General features: G+C 47.9%; 1 protein-coding gene across 2 annotated transcripts; it reads right to left on the bottom strand.

The window, feature by feature from the left end:
* Positions 1 to 2,579: 2,579 nt before the first annotated feature.
* Positions 2,580 to 22,503, bottom strand: OSTN (osteocrin). 2 transcript variants are annotated; one of them, XM_083739978.1, is made up of 5 exons: positions 14,283 to 14,570; positions 11,676 to 11,774; positions 10,202 to 10,422; positions 7,342 to 7,421; positions 2,580 to 5,102 (listed from the first exon to the last, which is right to left on the bottom strand). In XM_083739978.1, the coding sequence occupies exons 2-5, from the start codon at positions 11,772 to 11,774 to the stop codon at positions 4,990 to 4,992; spliced, it is 513 nt and encodes a 170-aa protein (XP_083596104.1). In that variant the 5' UTR covers positions 14,283 to 14,570; the 3' UTR covers positions 2,580 to 4,989. The 2 variants fall into 2 exon arrangements, with proteins under 2 accessions (XP_083596104.1, XP_083596103.1); XM_083739977.1 differs by lacking the exon at positions 14,283 to 14,570 and adding an exon at positions 22,276 to 22,503 and having other exon boundaries at positions 4,179 to 5,102.
* Between the last annotated feature and the right edge of the window lie 1,147 nt (positions 22,504 to 23,650).

Here is a 23,650-nt window from a genome sequence, read left to right as displayed (position 1 = left end):
CCAGCTCTGAGGGCCTTCTGGCGGTTCCCTCACTGTGAGATGTGAGGTTACAGGGAACCAGGCAGAGGGCCTTCTCGGTGGTGGCGCCTGCCCTGTGGAACGCCCTCCCATCAGATGTCAAAGAGATAAACAACTACCTGACATTTAGAAGATATCTGAAGGCAGCCCTGTTCAGGGAAGTTTTTAAGGTTTGATGCATTACTGTATTTTAATCTGGGAAACCCAGCCAGATGGGCGGGGTATTAATTATATTATTATTATTATTATTATTATTATTATTATTATTATTATTATTATTAAAGCCTAAATCTCTCTCCATTCCACTAATACTGCCAAAGCTGAACAGTTAGGTAGAAAAAGCCTCTCGTTGTTGTTGTTGTTATTGTTATTGTTATTATGGAGTTGGAAGGGACCCCCAAGCTCCTGCAATGGAGGAATCTTAACTCTCAACTACCCTGATTTAGCAGGGCTTTTCTTATCTTCTGATGCCTGTTCTCATTTTATTGGCAGACATTCCACATACACAAAGCATGTTCTTTGCAAGAGCATGTGAGAACTAAGAAGACACCTGCAGGGTCCTATCCATCTGCTTCAGCATCATCTGTCCAACGGGGCCCGTGAGATGCTTTCAGGAGGCTCCTTGGCAGGCAACAAACCCCTGCCTTTCGTTTTCTCCCCCGCACACGGCATTTATATGGTTTGATTCAGAGGTTGAGGCGAACGCCCATGGATGGATTTGTCTTTGGTGAATTTGCCGAGTTGCGTTTTAAAACCTCCGAAAGCGTCGCCTCACCTTGAGGCAGCAAATCCCATCAATTAATTCTGCTCTGCAGGCAAAAGACAGAACATCGCCAGGACCTCATTCTGTGTGCCAAAGCCGACCGGGCTGGCAGCTGAACCTGACTTCAGCACAGGTGATGGGACAGCATCCTGCGCTGTACCTGAGGCCAGCCAGGTGGCTTAGGGGGGCGAGGGCAGGCTTCACAGCACACCAGGCGAATACCCAACTCCCTCAACCCTTCCTCATAAGGCTTGGTTGCTGGTGTTAGGATCGTCCTACTCTCATGTAGGACCCTGGCAGAGACACATGCCTGACTGGCAAGGTCTCTCCCTCCTGGTCAATTGTTCAGGAGCTTCAAAAGCATTTTTCAGCCCGAACATCACAGCGACTGATGCCAACAGACACCGGCACACTTAGGACCCTGCAGAGTATTCGCAGTTTGCCTAACAGAACTCATTAGCACAGCATTTTGGCTAATCTACTTTATTTACATATAATACCCTCGGAGCATTCTGACTTAGCTCCTTCCTCTTTCTCATCAGACAGCAAAGAGAGAAAGAACAAAGGACAATCGTCCCCCTTCACGGAACACAGTAACATAAACATCCTGTCTCCATCACTTCCCGCTCTGTGGAATGAAAACATACACTGTCATGTGATAGACAACAATCCCAAGACTGCAAACACGGAGCAGGAATCCTAACAGCGGGACCCTTTGCTTGGCTGAATTGTTGCCTTCCCTCCCAGGACTGTTGCCCTAAGTCAGGCATGTCCAAAGTCTGGCCCGGGGGTCATTTGTGGCCCGGGGCCCGGTTTAAACAGGCCCCACAGGCAATTTGGAAAAAAATCAATCTGTTGCGGCTCCTGAGCACCTGCCTGCTGTTCTGCTGGCTCTCCCCTGGAGCCAACACTCTGCCAAGGAAGGTTAGAGGCAGGCTGGGCAGGCTGCGATTGGTGCGTCTCCGGTGGTGGCACTGCATGATTGGTCCTCGGGAGCCACCCATTGTTCACCTCTCACTCCCACCCATCGTTTCTGCTATTCCAAAAGGCATTTCTTAAGGATTGTGAGACCCTGCATTGTCCTCAACAACTTTGGGGGAACAATCCTAAAACCATAGCTGTCAACTTACAGATTTGAAAATAAGGGACAGCGGCCTCAAAAATAAGGGATCAGCAGCCAAAATAAGGGATTTTCCAAGCACAGGTATGTTCAACTTCTGAGCCCCTCCGAGCCAAAGGCAGAAAGCCCAGCCAGCAGCCAAGCAAAGCCTCAAGGAAAACCACCGTCGCCTCTCCGCTGGGAAGCGCTGAGCAAAGGCGAGTCCCCAGGCAACGCGGCCGATTTGATCGGCACAAGGCATGCAAGCTCCACCCCCCAGTCGTTCTTAGACTCCTTATTGGGTGAACAACGCAACCAAACAACACAGTTGGAGCTGGTCAGCAGGGAGGGAGGGAGAGGAGCTGCTTCCTTTGAAACCCGGGAAATTTAAGGGACATCATCAGTAAGGGACAGCAGCGGGACACAGCGCTGGGATAAGGGACTTTCCCGCCAAATAAGGGACGGTTGACAGCTATGCCTAGAACATGGTCAAGAACTTCAATCCTAAAAAAAGGAAAAAAGGTAATCAACTCTGGGGGAACAATCAAATAACGTCAGGCAAAATGGTCAGCCCTCACGCATGTTCACTTCATCAAATCTGGCCCTCTTTGGAAAAAGTATGGGCACCCCTGTCCTAAGTGTCATCGTTGTGTTATAAACACAGCTAATATGGAGAAGGAAGACGGATAGCCAGCCAGATACGACACGTTATGCTTTATTTCAACATGATGGAGTTTATCCAGCTCTTCCATCGCTCTAGAATGAGGAGCATCTCCAGGCACATAAGTCAGGAAAATACAGAGCTATTCTTGGGGAGAGAGAGAGAGACTCAATCAACAAGGACAAAGCATGGTCATTCCCCCAAACACCCAGTTTCTTTTTCCATTTGTGACATGTAAGATTTCAGTGGTTAAAATAATGAAGGCAGTTGAAGAGAAAATACGACGTTGCAGGAAGCAAAACTTCAAAGCTGAGGAAACTGGCACCACCTGAAAAGAAGAGTCACAGGACACCTGCTCTGCATGCAGAAGGCCCCAAGCTTCAGTCTCCAGCATCGAACCAAAAGAGGCAGTTCAGAGTTGGAAGAATCAGTGGTGGTCTGTGTGTCCACGTAAAGCAGCTTTAAGGAGGGAGTGAGCTGCGATTCCTGCACTGCAGGGGGTTGGACTAGATGACCGTGTGGGTTCCCCCTCCCAACGCTACAATTCTATGATTCTAAGGAGAGGAGAGGGGAAGCGGAGAACGAGAACAGGGCTGTGAGCCAGAGAGAGAGAGGCTGTCGAAAGAAGGCAAGGCAGATTCCTAAGATTCCACATGGTGTCTGTCATGGTCGTAAGCTGCTTACCAGATAGACAGGACTTGCTGTGGGGGCAGTTTCTCTCTCTCTCCCCCACATGAGGCAGTGATATGGTCACCAACTTGGATCACTTTAAAAGAGGATGAGACAAATTCGTGGGGGAGGAGAGAGCTCCTTACCTTTCCCGCCCCGACCTGGCCACAGTGATCCATGCGACGGTCACCTCCAGGCTTGACTACTGTAATTCGCTCTACGCGGGGCTGCCCTTGAAGCTGACCCAGAAACTCCAGCGGGTGCAGAATGCTGCAGCGAGGCTCCTCACGGGGTCTCTGCCATGGGAGCATATTCACCCAGTGCTTTTCAAGCTGCACTGGCTCCCGGTGGAGTACAGGATCAGGTTTAAGTTGCTGGTTTTGACCTTTGAAGCCCTTCACGGCCTAGGACCCACGTACCTACTGGACCATCTCTCCTGGTATGCCCCGAGGAGGACCTTAAGTTCCATGAATAACCATAGTTTAGAGGTCCCAGGCCCTAAGGAAGTCAGACTATCCTCCACCGGGCCAGGGCCTTCTCGGTGGTGGCTCCGACCTGGTGGAATGCTCTGTCCTGCAGGATTTAACCTCCTGCCGCAGGGCCTGTAAGACAGAGCTATTCCACCTGGCTTTCAACTTCAACTTAGCCTGATCTTTTATTCCCCTTCCTTCCCTCCCCTCTCCTTTTTATGAAGATTACCCGCTCTGGGATCCCACAGCTAATTCTCCCCTGGTCTCCTCGCTGGCCCAAATAAGACTAATTTAGCCAGCTAGCCCTGGTGGTCATCTAATGTTTATTGGATGGATCCCCCCCCCAATTGATTTTTGAATTCTGAATTTATCGTTATTCGTGTTTTATACTGTATTTTATGCTGTTTTTTGTTGCATCAATTAAGTGTTTTAAATTTGTTTTCTGAACCGGGAAGGGCAGGGAATAAAAAAAAAAAATTATTATTTATTTACTGGTCTTGATGGCTGGGCTTCCACAGCTGGAGGCAGGGATGCTTCTGGGTACCAGATGCTGCAAATGCAGGAGAAAGGGCTCTTGGGTTCACATCTGGTTGGCCCCTGGGAGAAGGCAATGCTGGACTCAAGGAGCAATTGGCCTGACCCAGCAGGGCCCTCTTACCTGCAATTGCTGCTCAGAAGCATTTTTGGGTGGCTCCACATGAGAAAATCCCCACCATCAGGACCCAGATGGGTAGACCTTTAGGAAGGAAATGCCAGCCAGGAGGTTGCGCTTGGATCGTAATGATGGGGAAGGATCATAGCTGTCAACGTTTCCCTTTTTTAAAGGGAAATTCCCTTATTCCGAATAGGATTCCTCACAAGAAAAGGGAAAAGTTGACAGCTATGGGAAGGATGCTAACTTTAGCAGAGGTCCTGAGCTGACCTGAGATGGAGGACCAGTAACCAGGTGACAAGGGGTTTTGTGTGTGTGTGTGTGTGTGTGTGTGTGTGTGTGTGGAAATAAGAAGCTTTGCTTATTAATGCGGCTCCAGAGTCAACAACACCACCTTGCTATTTTGCTGCACTGCATTCTAATAGCCCTTCTTAGGTTGACCGACTCCCAAAAGTCTTTTTTTTTATATAAAAAAAAGTGGCATGCAAATGAAATTGTTATATACATATAAACAAACAAGCAGACAGACAGACAGACAAAAAAACCACTTTCTGTTCCCTTATTCAGGAGAGCAGAGCGTCAGCTGGAAGGAAGTCTGGTCTAGTGGGCAGATCCTGCTATAACGAGAACTGGAGGCATGTTTCTTCTGTTTTTATTTTAGGAGGCCTGTTTCTGAACTGCAAAGTCCCTGGGAGTGGCGGTGGGACTGGCGGAAGTGACTTTGGCAGTGGGAGATGTTCTGCGGAGGGCGTCCACCAGGGCGGGCAAACCTGTAGGGGGAAAGTCATGGGGGGGGGGGGAGAAAAGAAACCCATAAGAGGAGCCTTGTAGCTGGATCAATGAGCTCCTGAACAGCTTGAACAGCTCTTGCTGGAAGCCACAGGAGGTGAGAAGAGGGCTTTTGTGCCCAGGTCCTCCTTCAAGGTTATTGTATTTTATTATTTGTTGGAAGCCGCCCAGAGTGGCTGCGAGGACCCAGCCAGATGGGCAGGGTATAAATAAATTATTATTATTATTATTATTATTATTATTATTATTATTATTATTATTCCCCAAAGGGGTACCTGGTCGGCCACTGCTGAGAACAGGATGCTGGACTGCATGGACCATGGGCCTGATCCAGCCAGGCTCTTCGGATGCTCTCATCAGGCCCAAGGCACATCTGATCCACCATTCTGTTCTCATGGGGGTCAACCAAGACGTCCCCATTGTAAAGCCCCCAAGTGGACATTAGCAGAGCCTCCTCCCAGTTAGAGCTTTTCAAGCTGGATTAAGGATGTTTGAGGGCTCCTCTTGGCTGTTTTCTTTTTAGCTTCTTGTGGGTGTACCCTGCAATATGGAAGCCCTGTTAGAATTCCTGCTCTGTGTTTGCAGTCATGGGATTGTTGTCTATCACATTGCATGTGGGGCCTGGAACGGGGGCAAGGCAGCACACCTGGTCATTGTCATGCACTTTGGAACTCCCTGCCTCTTGACGTCATGCCTAGGCCTGATAGCAATACCCAGCTCCTTCCTTGATTTCTGTTTTTGGGGGACAGGAGGCAGGCGGGTGTGCAGGACTCCCTGGTCCTGAATGGGGTAACTGTGCCCCTGAAGGATCAGGTGCGCAGCCCGGGAGTCATTTTGGACTCACAGCTGTCCATGGAGGCGCAGGTCAAATCTGTGTCCAGGGCAGCTGTCTCCCAGCTCCATCTGGTGCACAGGATGAGACCCTACCTGCCTGCAGACTGTCTCACCAGAGTGGTGCATGCTCTAGTTATCTCCCGCTTGGACTACTGCAACGCGCTCTACGTGGGGCTACCTTTGAAGGTGACCCAGAAACTACAACTAATTCAGAATGCGACAGCTAGACTGGAGACTGGGAGCGGCCGCTGAGGCCACATAACACCGGTCCTGAGAGATCTGCATTGGCTCCTAGGACGTTTCCGAGCACAATTCAAAGTGTTGGTGCTGACCTTTCAAGCCCTCAATGGCCTCAAAGGCCCAGTAGACCTAAAGGACGGTCTCCACCCCCATCGTTCTGCCAGGACACGGAGGTCCAGCTCTGAGGGCCTTCTGGCAGTTCCCTCATTGTAAGAAACAAAGTTACAGGGAACCAGGCAGAGGGCCTTCTTGGTAGTGGCGCCCGCCCTGTGGAACGCCCTCCCACCAGATGTCAAAGAGAACAACAACTACCAGACTTTTAGAAGACATCTGAAGGCAGCCCTGTTTAGGGAAGCTGTTAATGTTTGATGCATTACAGTATTTTAATATTTTGTTGTAAGCCGCCCAGAGTGGCTGGGGAAGCCCAGCCAGATGGGCGGGGTAAACCGGCTAATAATAATAATAATAATAATAATAATAAATAATAATAATAAAATAATTTGCTATTATTATTGGCTTCTAGATCCTTGATCATCTTTGTCACCCTCCCCTTCATGCCCCCCAGCTTGTCAATAGCCTTCTGAATTGGGCCAGAATTGGGCCAGAGGCGGATTTGGGGCAGTGTGACCGTCTCACTCGCAATGGGTTCTGATCTGAGAGGGGGCTCTTGGGGGGGGGGGCTGCAACAATGATGTAAAATGGAAGGCAAGAGGTATCAGTGGTGGTGGGGGCTGAATTTTGGTGTCACAAAGGGTGCCTCTGAAATCCGAAAGCCCCAAATCCGTCACTGACTGGACCCAGCACTCCAGGTGTGGTCTGACCAAGACAGAATAGAGTGATGTGATGACTTCCCTTGATCTGGACACTAGACTTCTGTAGATGCAGCCTGGAATCGCATTAACTTTTTTTGCTGCTGCATCACGCTGTTGGCTCATTTGAAGGAGGCAGGGAAGAAACAGATACACAGAATTATTTCCAACCCCCTGGAAGCTGCCTGTCTGTTGGAAGCCGCCGAGAGTGGCTGGGGCAATCCAGTCAGATGGGCGGGATAATGATAATAATAATAATAATAATAATAATAATAATAGGCTGCAGCCAAGGAACAGGCCCTGCAAGTCCGCTTTTATCTTACCCACGTCTGCTAACCTCTGGTGTTGCTCAGACGGTTCACTCCGATCCGGTCAAGGGGGATTCCAAACCGCCTCTTTGGAATTTCCACAACTTTCCTGCGGAATGAGATGCAATTAATTGGGATATCCCAATGCCCCTTTGTTGCATACGCTCCATCCTAACCGCCCCCCAAGTGGCACCAAAACCGTCAGGGGGCTGAGACGACTCTTCTGCGAGGAAGTTCTGTGTACAGATGCTTATAAAATTATTCATGGCCTGGGGGAAGTGAATAGAGAATGGTTTTCTCCCTCATGGTACTAGAACTCATGATCATCCAGCAAAGCCGAATGTTGGAAGGTTTAAGGTAAAAGTAAAGGGACCCCTGACCATTAGGCCAACTCTGGGGTTGTGGTGCTCATCTCGCTTTACTGGCCGAGGGAGCTGGCGTACAGCTTCCGAGTCATGTGGCCAGCATGACTGAGCCGCTTCTGGCGAAACCAGAGCAGCGCACGGAAACGCCGTTTACCTTCCCGCCAGAGCGGTACCTATTTATCTACTTGCACTTTGACGTGCTTTCGAACTGCAAGGAGCAGGGACTGAGAAACGGGAGCTCACCCCGTCACGGGGATTCAAACCGCCGACCTTCTGATGGGCAAGTCCTAGGCTCTGTGGTTTAACCCACAGCGCCACCTGCGTCCCGGTTGTTAGAAGGTTTAGGGCAGAGAAAAGAAAGTCCTTCTTTACTCAGAGCATAGCTGAACCCTGGAACTCACTTCTGCAGGAAGCAGGGATGGCCAGTAACCTAGATATCCTTTCTGGCCATGAATTTATTCTTTTAAAACTGTGGATGGCTCCCAACCAGCCTGGTTCTTCTCTGCCTCTACAGCTGGAAGCAGTGATGATTCTGAATCCCAGGTGCTGGAAACCACAGGAGGCGAAGATTGTTGCTCTTGTGTTTGAATCCTGCTTGCAGGTTTCTCATTGTGGGTCCTCTCTGGGCCCTGTGAGAAATAGAGGCTAGACTAGATGGGCCATGGGCCTGATCCACCAGCCTCTTCTTGCGGCTTTATAAGCATTAGAACTAGTGCAATGAGGCCCACCTGGTGCAATGCTAGGATCCAGCATGCGCAAGACCTCTGTTTCTTTTGCAGGACCCTAGGACTTGCCGATCAGAAGGTCAGCGGTTCGAATCTTTGCGACAGAGTGAGCTCCTGTTGCTCGTTCTCTTCTCCTGCCAACCTAGCAGTTCTAAAGCACGTCAAAGTGCAAGTAGATAAATAGGTACCACTCCGGCGTGAAGGTAAACGGCGTTTCTGTGCGCTGCTCTGGTTCGCCAGAAGCGGCTTAGTTTTGCTGGCCACATGACCCGGACGCTGTACGCCAGCTCCCTCGGCCAGTAAAGCGAGATGAGCGCCGCAACCCCAGAGTCGGCTACGACTGGACCTAATGGTCAGGGGTCCCTTTACCTTTAAAAGAACCAGTCTCAAAAGTGACTATTGTAATTGGAATGCATTTGCCACTGTGTTTTTTTCAGAGCAAAGCTCATTGGCAGAGTGCTTTTGCTGGCGACGTCCTCCCTCTTGTGGCCATCTCAAGCTACAGCAAGGCTCAATCTTCACTTTATGCTTGTGAAACATGGACCACTTATAAAGGCCATCTCCAACTCCTCAAAAGATTCCATCAACGGGGTCTCCAAATTTTTTTACACAACACTTGGGAAACTAATGCCAGGGTATTGGAAGAAGCAAAGTGTTGAAGCAATGGTTCTCCAACATCAACTTTGTCTCCCTGGCCATGTTGTGTGGATGCCTGATGATCGTCTTCCAAAGCAGCTACTCTATTCCGAACTTAAAAATGGAAAGCGTAATGCTGGTTTAAAGATCTCAAGGGAAAGCTTAAAAAATGTAGTATAAACACTGACAATTGGGAAACACTGGCCTGCGAGCTCTCCAATTGGAGAACAGCCTTGACCAAAGGTGTCATGGGCTTTGAAGACGCTTGAACTCAGGACACAAGGGATAAATGTGCTAAGAGGAAGGCATGCTTGGCAAATCCACACTGTGATCAACTCCTACCCGGGAACCTATGTCCCCACTGTGGAAGGACGTGTGGATCCAGAATTGGCCTCCACAGTCACTTTCAGACTCATTGTTAAAACTGTGTTTATGGAAGACAATCTTACTCAGCTACGAGGGATCGCCAAAGAAAAACAGCAAGTCTCAATCTTGCTTATTGGGGCTGATGAGATCCATAGTTCAAAACAGCTGGAGGGCACCAGGTTGGGCAAGGCTGATGGAAAGCTTTCTGCTTCCTTTGACAAATCGCTACCTCCATTTGTATTCTGAGTATGAGCAAATTAATTTTCGTACGGTGCAGAAGTGTGCGATGCATATTATTTCAAATTTGCTTTAGCATTGCAAGCCCCCTTCTGCTTGCCCCCTGCCTGGAAAACACGGGTCTGAGCTCATTCCCACTAGTCCCATGCTTCCTAGGCACAGTGGCTTTGCCTTTGCCCTGCTTCTCCTCCCACCCACCAAAACCCGCTCTTTAGCGCTAAATTGGAACAAACAGCAGTCCGTGAAAAACATGATTGCTATTTGTTCTGATTCAACAGTAAACCATTGGTTTCCTGGGAGGAAGCAGCAGAGCAAAAGGAGGTTTGGGTGAGTCCTTCGTTGTACACACATTCTTGCTTACAAAACTACCGGCATTGTTACGGTAAAATCTGGGTGCGAGGCTGCTCTGCCAGCCAGCTCATGCCCCCCCTTCCGTATCAGGCATCCATAAGGGAGTGCAATTTAAGCATGTGCAGAGTTATTCCTGAACATAGAAAGCAACCTTTGGGTCTCTTCTGCAGTTCCATGACTCTGAGATCCAGTTCTTCCTCACAGCTCACCTCTGCTTGGCTTTCAGGTCCAGGGAGCCGGCCGAAAGCCTGTCGAGAGGGGATCCAAACCCCGAGAAACTGCGCTTCTTTTTCGTCTCGATGACATCATTTTCGAGGGACACCAGCTCATCGAAGAGGAGAAGTTTTGCGACCAGGTCAGCAGCTGGCTTCTCCTGGCCAGACAGGGACAGGCGACCCTCGCCCAGGGGGGAGGAAGGAGCCGAAGGCTGCTGCAAAGGAGAAAAGAATGATCTTCCAGATATTATTTATGGATTATTATAATTATCAATCAGTGACAAACCTAGACAGCATCTTAAAAAGCAGAGACATCACCTTGCCAACAAAGGTCCGTATAGTTAAAGCTATAGTTTTCCCAGTAGTGATGTATGAAAGTGAGAGCTGGACCATAAAGAAGGCTGATCGCCGAAGAATGGATGCTTTTGAATTGTGGTGCTGGAGGAGACTCTTGAGAGTCCCATGGACTGCAAGAAGATCCAACCTCTCCATTCTGAAGGAAATCAGCCCTGAGTGCTCACTGGAAGGACAGATCGTGAAGCTGAGGCTCCAAGACTTTGGCCACCTCATGAGAAGAGAAGACTCCCTGGAAAAGACCCTGATGCTGGGAAAGATGGAGGGCACAAGGAGAAGGGGACGACAGAGGATGAGATGGCTGGACAGTGTTCTCAAAGCTACCAGCATGAGTTTGACCAAACTGTGGGAGGCAGTGGAAGACAGGAGTGCCTGGCGTGCTCTGGTCCAGGGGGTCACGAAGAGTCTGACATGACTAAACAACTAAACAACAACAACAACAAATAGACTAAAAAAGACACTGATTGAGTCAGTCCACAGAGACCAAGTCGGGTTCTCACCAGGCTGACAAATGAAAGACAATATAAGAAATGTAATTAAACTAATAGAGTATTTGGAAGTGAGAAATGAAAAACAGGCCACATTAATATTTTTAGATGTGGAGAAAGCCTTGGTCATTTTTATTAAGGTATTAGAGAAAAAGGACATAGGTAATTCTTTCCTGGCTGGAATTAAAGTGATCTATATTGATCAATCTGCAAATACTTTAGTAAATAAAAGGGTTGCGTGGACCTGAGCTGTATTTGGGTTTAGTTGAGTAAAGAGTTTACTTCTCTGGCATCGGAGACTTATGACTTCAGTGCTGACCTGACACCACCTGAGCTACTGACAACTTTCTCCTCTTCCGGGAATTTGCCTGTTCCTCTTTTAAAGCCACTTTTAATTGTCCTTGCCTCTAGCATAGAGGAAGAAGGAGGATTGGTGGCAGCAAAACTCTTCTTATGGTCTTTTCAAACTGCTTTTAAGAGCATTTAAAAAGAGAGAGAGAGAGATTTTAACTCTGACCGCTCGAGGGCGCTTTGAAATAAGAAATCCCAGCCATAGGAGAACGTCTTCGGTGCAGAAATTTGGGCTTGCCAGAAAGAACTGGGCCTTTTTTGAGATCACCGCTTACCTCTTGCAATGCTGCTACCTGGAAAGTTGTCCTGGATTGCCACTGGAAGAGGGTGATGGCCAAGGCGAGGTACCCAGCCGCTCGCTGGCAACGCAACATCTGCAAAAGAAAGCAGCGCCACAGTCCTTTGCCCGGTCCAGTCCCACACAGCTGGGTGCCCACTCCAAGCAGGGGCAAGTTCAAGGTGCGTATTTACTGACTCAGGTATTATCAGCTTCACTTGCAGGGCAACTCAGTATGGTCTGTTCTCAGGTGTGTGCAACCATCGAAAGAAGAAAGTGCCATATTTTAAAATGCAATGCCAACAAAATGGAAATTTCTCCTTTCGGGTGGAGGAGGCAGGGAAATAAACTAACAATATGGTAAACTAGAAATGGTAACGGAAGAAGCAGAGATTATAATTTTAGAAAATCCAAGCTGTTTAAAATGCCTGGGTGAATTAATAATAATAATAATAATAATAATAATAATAATATAACAACAACAACAAATTTTTATTTATACCCCGCCCTCCCCAGCCAGAGCCGGGCTCAGGGCGGCTAACACCAGTAAAATTACAATGAAAACATAACGGGGGGGGGGGGGGGAACCAATTTAAAATACAAGTTAAAATGCAATCTCATTTTAACAGTAGCCCATAGATCAAAACCATAAGGGTTGGGAAACATAAGGGTCAGACTGAGTCCAAACCAAAGGCCTGGTGGAACAGCTCCGTCTTGCAGGCCCTGCGGAAAGATGTCAAGTCCCGCAGGGCCCTAGTCTCTTGTGACAGAGCGTTCCACCAAGTCGGGGCCAGTACTGAAAAGGCCCTGGCCCTAGTTGAGACCAATCAATGTTGTCATTTGTGGACCTTAAGGTCCTCCGTGGGGCATACCGGGAGAGGCGGTCCCGTAGGCACGAGGGTCCTAGGCCGTGTAGGGCTTCAAAGGTCAAAACCAGCACCTTAAACCTGACCCTGGACTCCACCGGGAGCCAGTGCAGTTGGTAAAGCACTGGGTGAATGTGATCCCGTAGCGAGGACTTCAGCTGGCATCAAAGAGACAAGCTTTGCAGAAATTAAAGAGGAGAAAGGAGAGAACAAGTAAAGGTTAGGAAGAACTTTCTGGCGGTAAGGGACCCCCTGCAAGGGGGTGAACTCTCCTTCATTGGTGGTGCTTAAACTGAGGTTGGATGGCCATCTGTCATGGATGCTTGAGCTGAGATCCCTGCATTGCTAGATGATGCTTGGAGTTCCCTTCCATCTCTACAATTCGATGATACTATGAAAATTCCTGGGTGAAGGTCCTGGGATTCTTCAGCAGAGGAAGCCATGGAAGAAGAGGTTTCTCTCTGCCGATAAAAGCTTTAGATAAAGTAAAGGTAAAGGGACCCCTGACCACTAGGTCCAGTCGTGGATGACTCTGGGGTTGCGGCGCTCATCTCGCTTTATTGGCCGAGGGAGCCGGCGTCCAGCTTCCGGGTCATGTGGCCAGCATGACTGAGCCGCTTCTGGCGAACCAGAGCAGCACACAGAAACGCCGTTTACCTTCCCGCCAGAGTGGTACCTATTTATCTACTTGCACTTTGACGTGCTTTCGAACTGCTAGGTTGGCAGGAGCAGGGACCGAGCAACGGGAGCTCACCCCGTCGCGGGGATTTGAACTGCCAACCTTCTGATCAGCAAGCCCTAGGCTCTGTGGTTTAACCCACAGCACCCTCTGTAAATCTAGAACCCCACTGCTGTGTTTTAAATGTTATGAAACAACCATACACACTCGGAATATATTTGTATATGCTGAGACATATCTAAGGGTAGCCCAAAACCACCCCTGCAGTTTCTCCATCCCATTCAGGGGGCAGCAAAATATGGGGAGGGAAGATCTTGGAACTTCTTGGTCATGGTGTTCTGGCAAAACTCTTTTCGATGGTTATGGCATCCTAGAAAATTTGACCAGTAAGCCACGGCTGGCGTCCCTGTCCTCTGGCCCATGTTGCAGAGGCTGATGGGGACCAGACTCAGGTTGTTCACATACCCACAATGGCTGCGTTCTGCCCCTACAGTTGGCGGCGGCAATGCTTCTGAATTTCAGTTGCTGGAAACAGGGCCGGATTGAGGTTTGATGAGGCCCTCAGCTCCTGAAGGTTATGGGGCCCTTTCTATGTCCAGCTGTCCTTTGTCTCCACAACAAATGGTCGCTGTTTTTTGTGTTGAATATATGCTGTATGGTTATTTATGGACCTCATAGGTATCTCAAGCCATTTGCACATCACAAAATATGTGTTTTATTCAAGTAATTGTTGATCTGAAATACAATTAAGAAGTATACCCCCCCCCAAGCTATATAGCTTATACGTAAATGCGGCACTGGCTAGAAACCAGAGGAGAGTGTTCCTCTCGTGCTTGGATCCTGCTTGTGGGTTTCTCACAGGAATCTTTGTCACGGTGAGAACAGGTAGACAGAATCATGGCGTTGTTAGGGACCCCCAAGGGCCATCTAGTCCACCCCCTGCAATGCAGGAATCTCAGCTCAAGAATTCCTGACAGATGGCAACCCGACTTCTGCTTAAAAAGCACCAAGGAAGGTAGAGCCCGCCACCTCCCGAGGAAGTCTGTTGAATGGCTCTTACCGTCAGAAAATCTTTAGTCTTAATCTCCCTTTTGGTAATGCAGTACTGGATCTGCCATTGGCCTCATCCTGCAGGCTCTTCTGATGTTCTTCTTTGCCTTCCTCTACGGCCCCTGGCGAAAGGGCAAATCTCAGCAACAGAGTATATCTGCACCGCAGGGGGGTTGGACTAGATGATCCTTGGAGGTCCCTTCCAACTCTACAATTCTATGATTCTCCCAGTGAGGCTGGGAGCTCAGGTAAGTGCAGGCCACACTCATCGGGTTGGCATGACGGTCTGACTCAGTATAAGACGGTGTCTTGTGTCCTTTGAATTTTTATGCAGGTTTCTGCCCCTCCAAACTGAGAAACTGCAGCCTATCGCTGCGCAAGGAACCCACATCCTGATTATCTGCCTACGGAAGTGGGGGCGGGGGACGTAAAAATAAATGGCAAGGTTAAACACACACTTTCCCCCCCTTCACGGCGAAACATCTGCGCTGCTGTTCATTCATCCCGGCGAGCTAAAAATAAGCCCCTGTACGCTAATCAAAATAAACAGAGAGGTCCAGAAGTGCAAAAAGGCATCTTGACTTCAACACAATTCAGGTAACTCTGGGAGTGGAAGAGGTGGGAAAGGTAAACGGCCAAGCTTTGCTTACAGGTTGCCAGGGGTCTTCAGCCTTGCCCTGCAACTAGCTGGTTGAACACATAATAATAATAATAATAATAATAATAATAATAATAATAATAATTTTTATTATTTCTACCCTGCCCATCTGGTTGGGTTTCCCCAGCCACTCTGGGCGGCTTCCAACAAAAGATTAAAAATGCATTAAAAGATCAGTCATTAAAAGCTTCCCTAAACAGGGCTGCCTTCAGATGTAATAATAATAATAATAAAATAATAAATAATAATAATTGTTGAACTATGGAACTCCCTGCTTCAGGAGAGATGGCAGCAATGCGTATGAGTAACAGCTGCTGGAAATCCTTCAAATTATTGTCAGTCTGACCTTGTAGTCTTATAGTCCAGGGTCAGCTGCACACAAGTTCAAATCATCCACTGTTAGATCTAGATCTCACCTTTTCTCCAAAGAGCACAAGGCGGCTTAGACATTTCTGCCCTTCTCTATTTTATCCTTACAACAACAACCCTGTGAAGTAAGTTAGGCTGAGAGATAGTGACTGGGCCAAAGTCACCCAGTGGACTTTGTGGCTCAGTGGATGATTTGAACCCTGTTCTCTCAGGTCCTAGTCTAGCCCTCTAACCACTAGGCAACACTTCTATGCAGGTCCAGGTGTGCTAAACTGACACACAGTCCTATCCGGTATCTAGGACTTTCCCCACTGAAATCAGCTCTCCGACAACACCAGACTTCTAAAATTGGGAAGACTGCTTTTGCCAGGTTGCAGCAAGTCTTTTCCTTGACATCTTTATTATGGGATGGTTCATCCTCATTTTGAGAACAAAGCTGATCCAAAATGAATGAGGCAACATCACATTCTTACAGGAACTCGTCAGGTTTGGAAAGGTTTTAAAGCAGAGGTTGGTTGGCCGTCTGGCAGGGTCCTTTAGCTGAGATTCCTGCATTGCAGGGGGCTAGACTAGATGCCCCTTGGCTTCCCCTTCCAACTTGATGGTTTTATCATTCTATGAAATATCTGACATGGAAGTTGGAGCAAGCTTGTATTCTGCTGCTCCACAGGGGAGGACCCCAACCGTTGCATTTCAATGACAACCAAGGAAAGTAGAATTCGCTTTCTGAAAATAAAAGAGACCTGACATTAGAACAGGCTCATAGAATCATAGAATCCTAGAGTTGGAAGAGACCACAAGGGCCATCGAGTCCAACCCCCTGCCAAGCAGGAAACACCATCAGAGCACTTCTGACATATGGTTGTCAAGCCTCTGCTTAAAGACCTCCAAAGAAGGAGACTCCACCACACTCCTGGGCAGCAAATTCCACTGTTGAACAGCTCTTACTGTCAGGAAGTTCTTCCTAATGTTTAGGTGGAATCTTCTTTCTTGTAGTTTGGATCCATTGCTCCGTGTCCGCTTCTCTGGAGCAGCAGAAAACAACCTTTCTCCCTCCTCTATGTGACATCCTTTTATATATTTGAACATGGCTATCCTATCACCCCTTAACCTCCTCTTCTCAGGCTAAACATGCCCAGCTCCCTTAGCCGTTCCTCATAAGGCATCGTTTCCAGGCCTTTGACCATTTTGGTTGCCCTCCTCTGGACACGGTCCAGTTTGTCAGTGTCCTTCTTGAACTGTGGTGCCAGAACTGGACACAGTACTCCAGGTGAGGTCTGACCAGAGCAGAATACAGTGGCACTATTACTTCCCTTGATCTAGATGCTATGCTCCTATTGATGCAGCCCAGAATTGCATTGGCTCCCTCTGAGAGTGATGGACTCTCCTTCCTTGGAAGTTTTTGAACAGAGGTTGGGTGGCCATCTGTCATGGATCCTTTAGCTGTGATTCCTGGGGGTTGGACTAGATGATCCTTGGGGTCCCTTCCAGCCCAATGTTTCTAGGATTCTAAGACCATCCTGGGCACATTCAATCACCACAGACTAAAGCAGCACCTCTTCCGAAGAAGAACCAGGGGAAGCCAACCTGACTTTCTTCTTCTTTGGCCAGGTGAAAAGGAGAAGCTGCAGAGAGATTCCTTCCTCCTTTCCTTCTATTGGGAAAAGCGCTCGCACTGTGTTCACATTACAGCCGTACCTTGGTTTTCGAACAGCTCAGTTCTCGGACGTTTTGGCTCCCGAATGCCACAAACCCGGAAGTGAGTGTTCCGGTTTGAAAACTATTTTTGGAAGCCGAACGTCCGGCGGGGCTTCCATGGCCTCTGATTGGCTGCAGTAGCTTCCTGCAACCAATCGGAAGCCATGCTTTGGTTTTCAAACGTTTTGGAAGTCGAATGGACTTCCGGAACTGATTCCGTTCGACTTCCGAGGTACCACTGTACTGCTTTATAGTGCTGTGAAGTTGTTGTTTTCCTTGGTATTATTTTTATTATGATTCATTGCACTTACATCCTACCCTGTCCCCCAAGAAAATCCAGGGTGCACTTGGTTAGAGTGTCGGACTAGGACTAAGGGGACCCGGGTTCAAATCTCTTCTTGGCCCTGAAGCTCATTGGGTGTCCTTGGGCCAGTCACTGCCTCTCAGCCTCAGTTTCCTCACAGGGTTTTTGTGTAGGATAAATGAGGAAGGGGAGAACTTCTAAGCCACCTTGAGCTCCTTGGAGAAAATAACAGGATACAAATGTAATAATCATAATCATAACCAGAATTCACACCTGCTTCATGGGCATGTAATGAACTTAGAATTGAACTATCAGCCCCCCCCCCCCCTGAATTTCCATGCACTTTCTTGAACTCGAGGGTTGGTAGGTGTTAATGACAGGAACTCTGAGATGGCAAGAATTTCAGCATTTTGGTAACTTCTGAAATTCCTTGTTTATATCAAAAAAGGAGTTGGCTGGTTGTTGTAGCAAAAGCCAACAGAGAAGGGAAAATAACCGCTATGTTGCTCTTATATCCCGGGAGAAAGATGAACCACAAGTAGTTTGCTATTTTATTTTTTTTAAAAAAAATAAGGCTTTGATCCTGAGGGCTTACGAGAAAAGACATCTTGCAGAACGCAAGCGACTGATGCCGCCAGATAATGGGCACCATCAATCATTTACTTAAACCCTGTGTCAGGATGTCCGAGACTTGAGAAAACACACTTCCTTTCGTTAACACTGGAAATGAGCCAAAACAACCTGAGGTGGTTGTTTTTCTTAGAAGCTGTGACTTTTGGGCAATTTTCCAGCAGCTCTGGGAAAAAAAGTTCCCTTTCTTTCTTTCTTTTGTTAGAATTGCCTTTGCTTCTCCTTGGCGATATTGCTGTGTGGCCAACCCTAATTGGCTAGGTTGTGCCATGAACCCTGACTGGTTGGATCATTCAGGTGGTTAATCCAGAAAGGAATAAGGTGGGAATGAAATGATAGGAACATAAGAAAAGCCTGCTTGGATCAGGCCAATGGCCCACGGAGTCCAGCACTCTCTTCTCACAGCAGCTGACCAGATTCCCCAGTGAGAAACCCAAAAGCAGGATTCGAACACAAGAGCAACGCTCTTCCTTCGCATCCCGGCTAGTAGCTGTAAGAAACGAAAATCTGCCCTTATTCCCTTATGGGGGACACAAGAGCCCTTTTAGAGTCCTTTGCAGGTTCTCCATCGGTCGGAGAAAAGAACAGAGGCCAAGCAGAGAATATTGAGAAGCAAAGCAGCTAGGAAGTCTGATCTTTATTGATCTGTTGCAACAGGGTCCTCACTCCCCACAAGCAGGAGGGAGGAGGAACCCAGAAGAATGGTGTGCAAGTCTTTATATAGACTTTTGAAATTGCCCACCTTGGAGTCCAAGACCACCCCCAGGAACACCATACCTACATCACAGAAGGGGTGTAGCTCAAGACCACCCCCCAGACACATCATACCTAGATCACAGAAAGGGTAGTCTACAACAGAAATCTGAGTGCGTTGTTTCTCTCCTGTCTGGCAGGTTACCTGTTAATGCTTACTTGATTGGATACCCTGGGGAGCCTGGCCAGTCTTTTGTAATGATAAATACTTAGTTCCTGAGCCAGGTCACAGGCTCACCCTATTCATACACGGACATGCCCTTAAGACCGGTTTTGTGAAGGACAAGACAATAGGGAGGCTTTTCCATTTTCCTTCGACCTTGCAGAGAAACCATTTGGTCAGTCTGGGAGCCAAAATGGTTCCAGGGCTGTCTGCCTGTGCTGCTTCAGACATGTGGTTTATATCTTTATATACGTGTTTGCTTGGTAGATTTATGAACATTTATTACATATATAAGACCTCAATTATTTCATGGCCAATGATAGCCCACAGCTCCTCCATGAATTGGCCCAACCCTCTTTTAAGGGCATCCAAGTTGGTTGGTGTCCACAGGCTCCTGAGGAAGTGAGTTCCGCAATTTAACTATGCACTATGCGAAGAAGTCCTTTCTTTTACCTTTCTTGCGTCTTCCGACATTCAGCTTGGACGGCTGGCTGAGCCAACAGCAGCCAGAGATATCGAACAGGATCAGAAAGGGAAATATCATCTCACAAGGCTAAGTATTCAGGGGACGAAAATTCCTCTTTGAACAAAAATAGCTAGGATCTACTTAAAAACCCGACTCCGGGTGTCAACACTTCAGGGCTCACATGAGGCTGTGGGCACATCTTGGCAAAAGTCCTCTGCTGAAACAGGGGTGGCGCAAGGTTATATTTGACTTTGTTTCCTTCCGTATTTATTTATACTATATTTAGCCATTGGCTCTTAAAATCAAGATTAGGTCCATTAAAGTGTGGCTGTGTTTAGGAGATTGTGGTGGTTGGATCAGAGGCCAAGAGAGATGAGCAGCTGCTACAGGGGTAAAAGGTGGCCAATACAGCAGGATTAGACCTAGAATCGTAGAACTGAAGGGTTCCCAGGGGTCATCTAGTCCAGCCCCCTGAACTGCAGGAATCCATTTGCTCCTTCTCCTCCCAGGCCACCCTCCAGTTTCAACAGCCTTATTGGGTCCCCTTCAGACTAAAGGTACACCCAGTGAAGCTGAATGTTGCAAGGTTCAAGGCAGAGGAAAGAAAGGATTTCTTCATGCGGCAGAGTTCAACTGTGGAACTCACTCCCACAGGAGATAGCGATGGCTGAGATGGTTTTAAAAGAGAATTAGACGATTTCAAGGGCTATCGATGGCTATGAGCCAGGATGGCTATGCTCTGCCCTTTCCATGTGGAGGCAGAGATGCTTCTTAGTCCTGGTTTCTTGAGACCACTGGTCTGATCCTGCAGCCTCGTCTTACATTCTCAAAAGTGCTGTTTCCCAAAGCTGCCATCTACATCCCCCTTTGAACAGAGATGACTTGTCCATTGTACTCTAGCAACCTTTGGGATGAACTACTGCAGGGCTCAGCAAACTTTTGCAGCAGGGGGCCGGTCAACCGTCCCTCAGACCTTGTGGGGGGGCTGGACTATATTTTGGAAAAAAAAATGAACAAATTCCTCTGCCCCACAAAGAACCCAGAGATGCATTTTAAATCAAAGCACACATTCTACTCATGTAAAAACACGCTGATTCCCGGACTGTCCGTGGGCTGAATTTAGAAGGCGATTGGGCCGGATCTGGCTCCCGGGCCTTAGTTTGCCTACCCATGGACTACTGCAACACAGTGGGGCTGCCCTTGAAGACAGTTCAGAACCTTCAGCTGGTCTAGACTGCTAGCCAAGGGGACTTCCTGAAGTCATATAACTCCCATTGGCTGCCGGTTAATTTCTCAGACCAATTCAAGGTGCTAAAATTAGTGCTTAAATCTCTACATAGGACTACAAATAGGACTAATTTAGCCAGCTAGCCCTGGTGATCATCTAATGTTTATTGGATGGATTTCCCCCTAAATTGATTTTTGAATTCTGAATTTATTGTTATTCACGTTTTGTACTGTATTTTATACTGTATTTTATTTATATTTTTGTTGCGTCAATTAAGTGTTTTAAATTTGTTGCTAGCCGCCTTGAGCCCGGTTTTCTGAACTGGGAAGGGCGGGGTATAAATAAAAAAATTATTATTAAATTACTTGGGGTCCTAAATATCTGCAAGGCCGTCTCCTTTCCTACAGATCATCTTAGGTGTTAAGATTAGCAAGGGAAGCCCCCCTTGGTTGGTTCTCTTACCCTTGGCAGTTCAAGGAGAGGAGATCTGATAGCCATCTTCAAATATCTGAAGGGCTGGAAGATGGAGCAAGCCTGCTTTCTGCTCCAGAGGGCAGGACCTGAACCGGTGGATTCAAATTGCAAAAAAGGAGATTCCAGCTAAACATAGGGAGTGCTTTCTGAGAGCAAAATACAGTGGAATGGACCCCTTTGGCAAACAGTGAACTCTCCTTCCTTTGGAGGTTTTTAAGCAGAGGTTGGCTGGCCACTTGTCATGGATGCTTCAGCTGAGATTCCTGCCTTGCAGGGGGCTGGACTAGATGACCCCTGGGGTTCCCTTCCAACTCTGCAATTCTATGATTCTAGGAATGAGCAAAGACCGTCGCACGTGGGCTGAGTGTTTGTCTTGTTACTTTCATCCAGGTCTGTGTTCGAAATACCTGAGTCCAGGTGTGCATCCCTCCCTCCTGTTTTTTAGTGTGGGAACTTACTCTGAGCTAACTTTTCGAAGGTTGCTTTCTCCTCTTAAAGTTCACCGGAGAATGAATCAAAGGGGTGGGGATGACTTTATCGGCTAAGAAAATTCTCCTTAAGCTAAATTCTCACTTCTGGTCCATTCTGCAAGCCGGAGAACACCATTATTATTATTTTCAGTAGCACAGCAACCAAGTTATTGAGTCATCTCGCTTCTCTGGCATGTTTCTTTAGGGGCATCATGTTGCGAAGTTATTTTATTATTCATGTATTGCATTTATATGCCGTCTTCTCCCCCAAAGAGCTCCAGGTGCTCTGTGCGGTACTTCTTCCCCCATGAGGGAAGTTAGGTTGAGAGAAGGTGATGACTGGCCCAAAGCCACTGGTGTGTTTAATGGCTGAGGTGGGAACCGAACCCTCGTCTCCAAGGTCTGACACTCTAACCACTACACCACACTGCCCACACTGCATTTTTAAAATCAGCTGAACAAAGGCATTTAAAAATAATAATAATAAATAAAAGTAATATGGTCTGCCGTTCCCTGCATTCAGACATCTCTGAGAACAATGCAAAGAGCCCATTCCAGAACACCATTTGACACGCTGGGATAATTTTGGTCCATTTCAGCCCCGTTTGAGAATTGCAGTGAGACACACAGCGTGCAGGTGGGGGAACCCCCTTGTCACCCTCTGCAGACTTTGCATATTCTTGCTGGTTCTGAGCAGAACTTTTCGAAAGCAGCAGTGCTAGGATGGAAGCAAAGGGTTGTAAGAAAAGCAAGACACACACAGAGAGAGAGATGACCTCTGCTCACTCACCTTGACTGCAGGAGGCTTGGAAGATCAGTCCTTCAAATCTTCCCCCCAAAAAACCCCCTGGTCCTCCCAAGCTGGTTCCTCTTCACTTATCTCTGATGTTCACTTTTCTCTCGGAGTTTTTATAGTCTCTGAAGGCGCTCCTGCACTCCAATCCCTGCCTCTGCTCTCTCTTACATCATTTCTCAAGATTTTCCACTGCTCCTCGTCTCGAATCCCTCTCTCTCTCGGTCTCCCTCCCCTCTCCACATGCTCATTTCTCCTGTTTTATTTATTGCTCCGATCAGGGCAATTAGATTATCGAGAAATGGGACCTGGGCGGGCTGGATCAGATTGGGGGTGTTTCTATCTCTTCCCGACAAAGCTCAGCTGGGCGCCTCTTCTGGGAATCTTGCAAGTTGGGTGAGGGCCACAAAAATTATCTTCCTTGTTGATCTTAATCCGGGTAGAAAAAAAGGCTTAAACCCAAAGAGAAAGCAAGTGTTCTGAGCCCAGAGCTTCTACAGGACAGAAGTTTATCAGATGGTGCACTGCATGGAGAAAGGGGATAAGGGAATGTTTTCCTTGTTCTCCCCTAACACTGGAACTTGTGGTTCATTCAATGAAGCAGAAGGTCGGAAGATTCAGGACAGGAAAAAGAAAAGACTTTTTCATGAAGTGCATAACTTTGGAACTCCCTCCTGAAGGAGACAGGGTTGGCCCCAGTGCCAGATTTACATATAAGCTAAACAAGCTCTAGCTTAGGGCCCCACTCTCTTGGGGAGCCCCCAAAAAATTAAAGGAAAAAAACCCTGGATGTACATTTCCAAAATGGAATGTGGGTGGCGCTGTGGGTTAAACCACAGAGCTGGGGGTTTGCTGATCAGAAAGTCGGCAGTTCAAATCCCCGCAATGACGGGGTGAGCTCCCGTTGCTCAGTCCCTGCTCCTGCCAACCTAGCAGTTCGAAAGCACATCAAAGTGCAAGTAGATAAATAGGTACCGCTCCAGCGGGAAGGTAAACGGCGTTTCTGTGCACTGCTCTGGTTCGCCAGAAGTGGCTTAGTGGCTTAGTCATGCTGGCCACGTGACCCGGAAGCTGGCGAACCAGAGCAGTGCATAGAAACGCCGTTTACCTTCTCGCTCAAGCGGTACCTATTTATCTACTTGCACTTTGACGTGCTTTCGAACTGCTAGGTTGGCAGGAGCAGGGACCGAGCAACGGGAGCTCACCCCGTCACGGGGATTCGAACTGCCAACCTTCTGATCGGCAAGTCCTAGGCTCTGTGGTTTAACCCACAGCGCCACCCGTGTCCTGGCTTTAAAAGAGGAGGAGACAGATTCATGGAGATGAAAAGGGCCATTGATGGCTCCTAGCTAGGATTGCTGCCCCACATCTT

This window comes from Podarcis gaigeae (genome assembly GCF_964106915.1).
Source record: "Podarcis gaigeae genome assembly, chromosome: 5".
NCBI classification, from domain to species: Eukaryota; Metazoa; Chordata; class Lepidosauria; order Squamata; family Lacertidae; genus Podarcis; species Podarcis gaigeae.
Note: the sequence above shows the minus strand (reverse complement) of the source record. Positions and strands in the feature narration are given on the sequence as shown.

Excerpts from the sequence above, each read along its gene's own strand:
- OSTN (XM_083739977.1), bottom strand. The coding sequence starts at position 11,774 with ATGTTGCGTTGCCAGCGAGCGGCTGGGTACCTCGCCTTGGCCATCACC. Across the intron at positions 10,423-11,675 it reads AGGTAGCAGCATTGCAAGAG|CAGCCTTCGGCTCCTTCCTC; the intron begins GTAAGCGGTGAT and ends TCTCCTTTGCAG. Across the intron at positions 7,422-10,201 it reads GACCTGAAAGCCAAGCAGAG|GAAAGTTGTGGAAATTCCAA; the intron begins GTGAGCTGTGAG and ends CTCATTCCGCAG.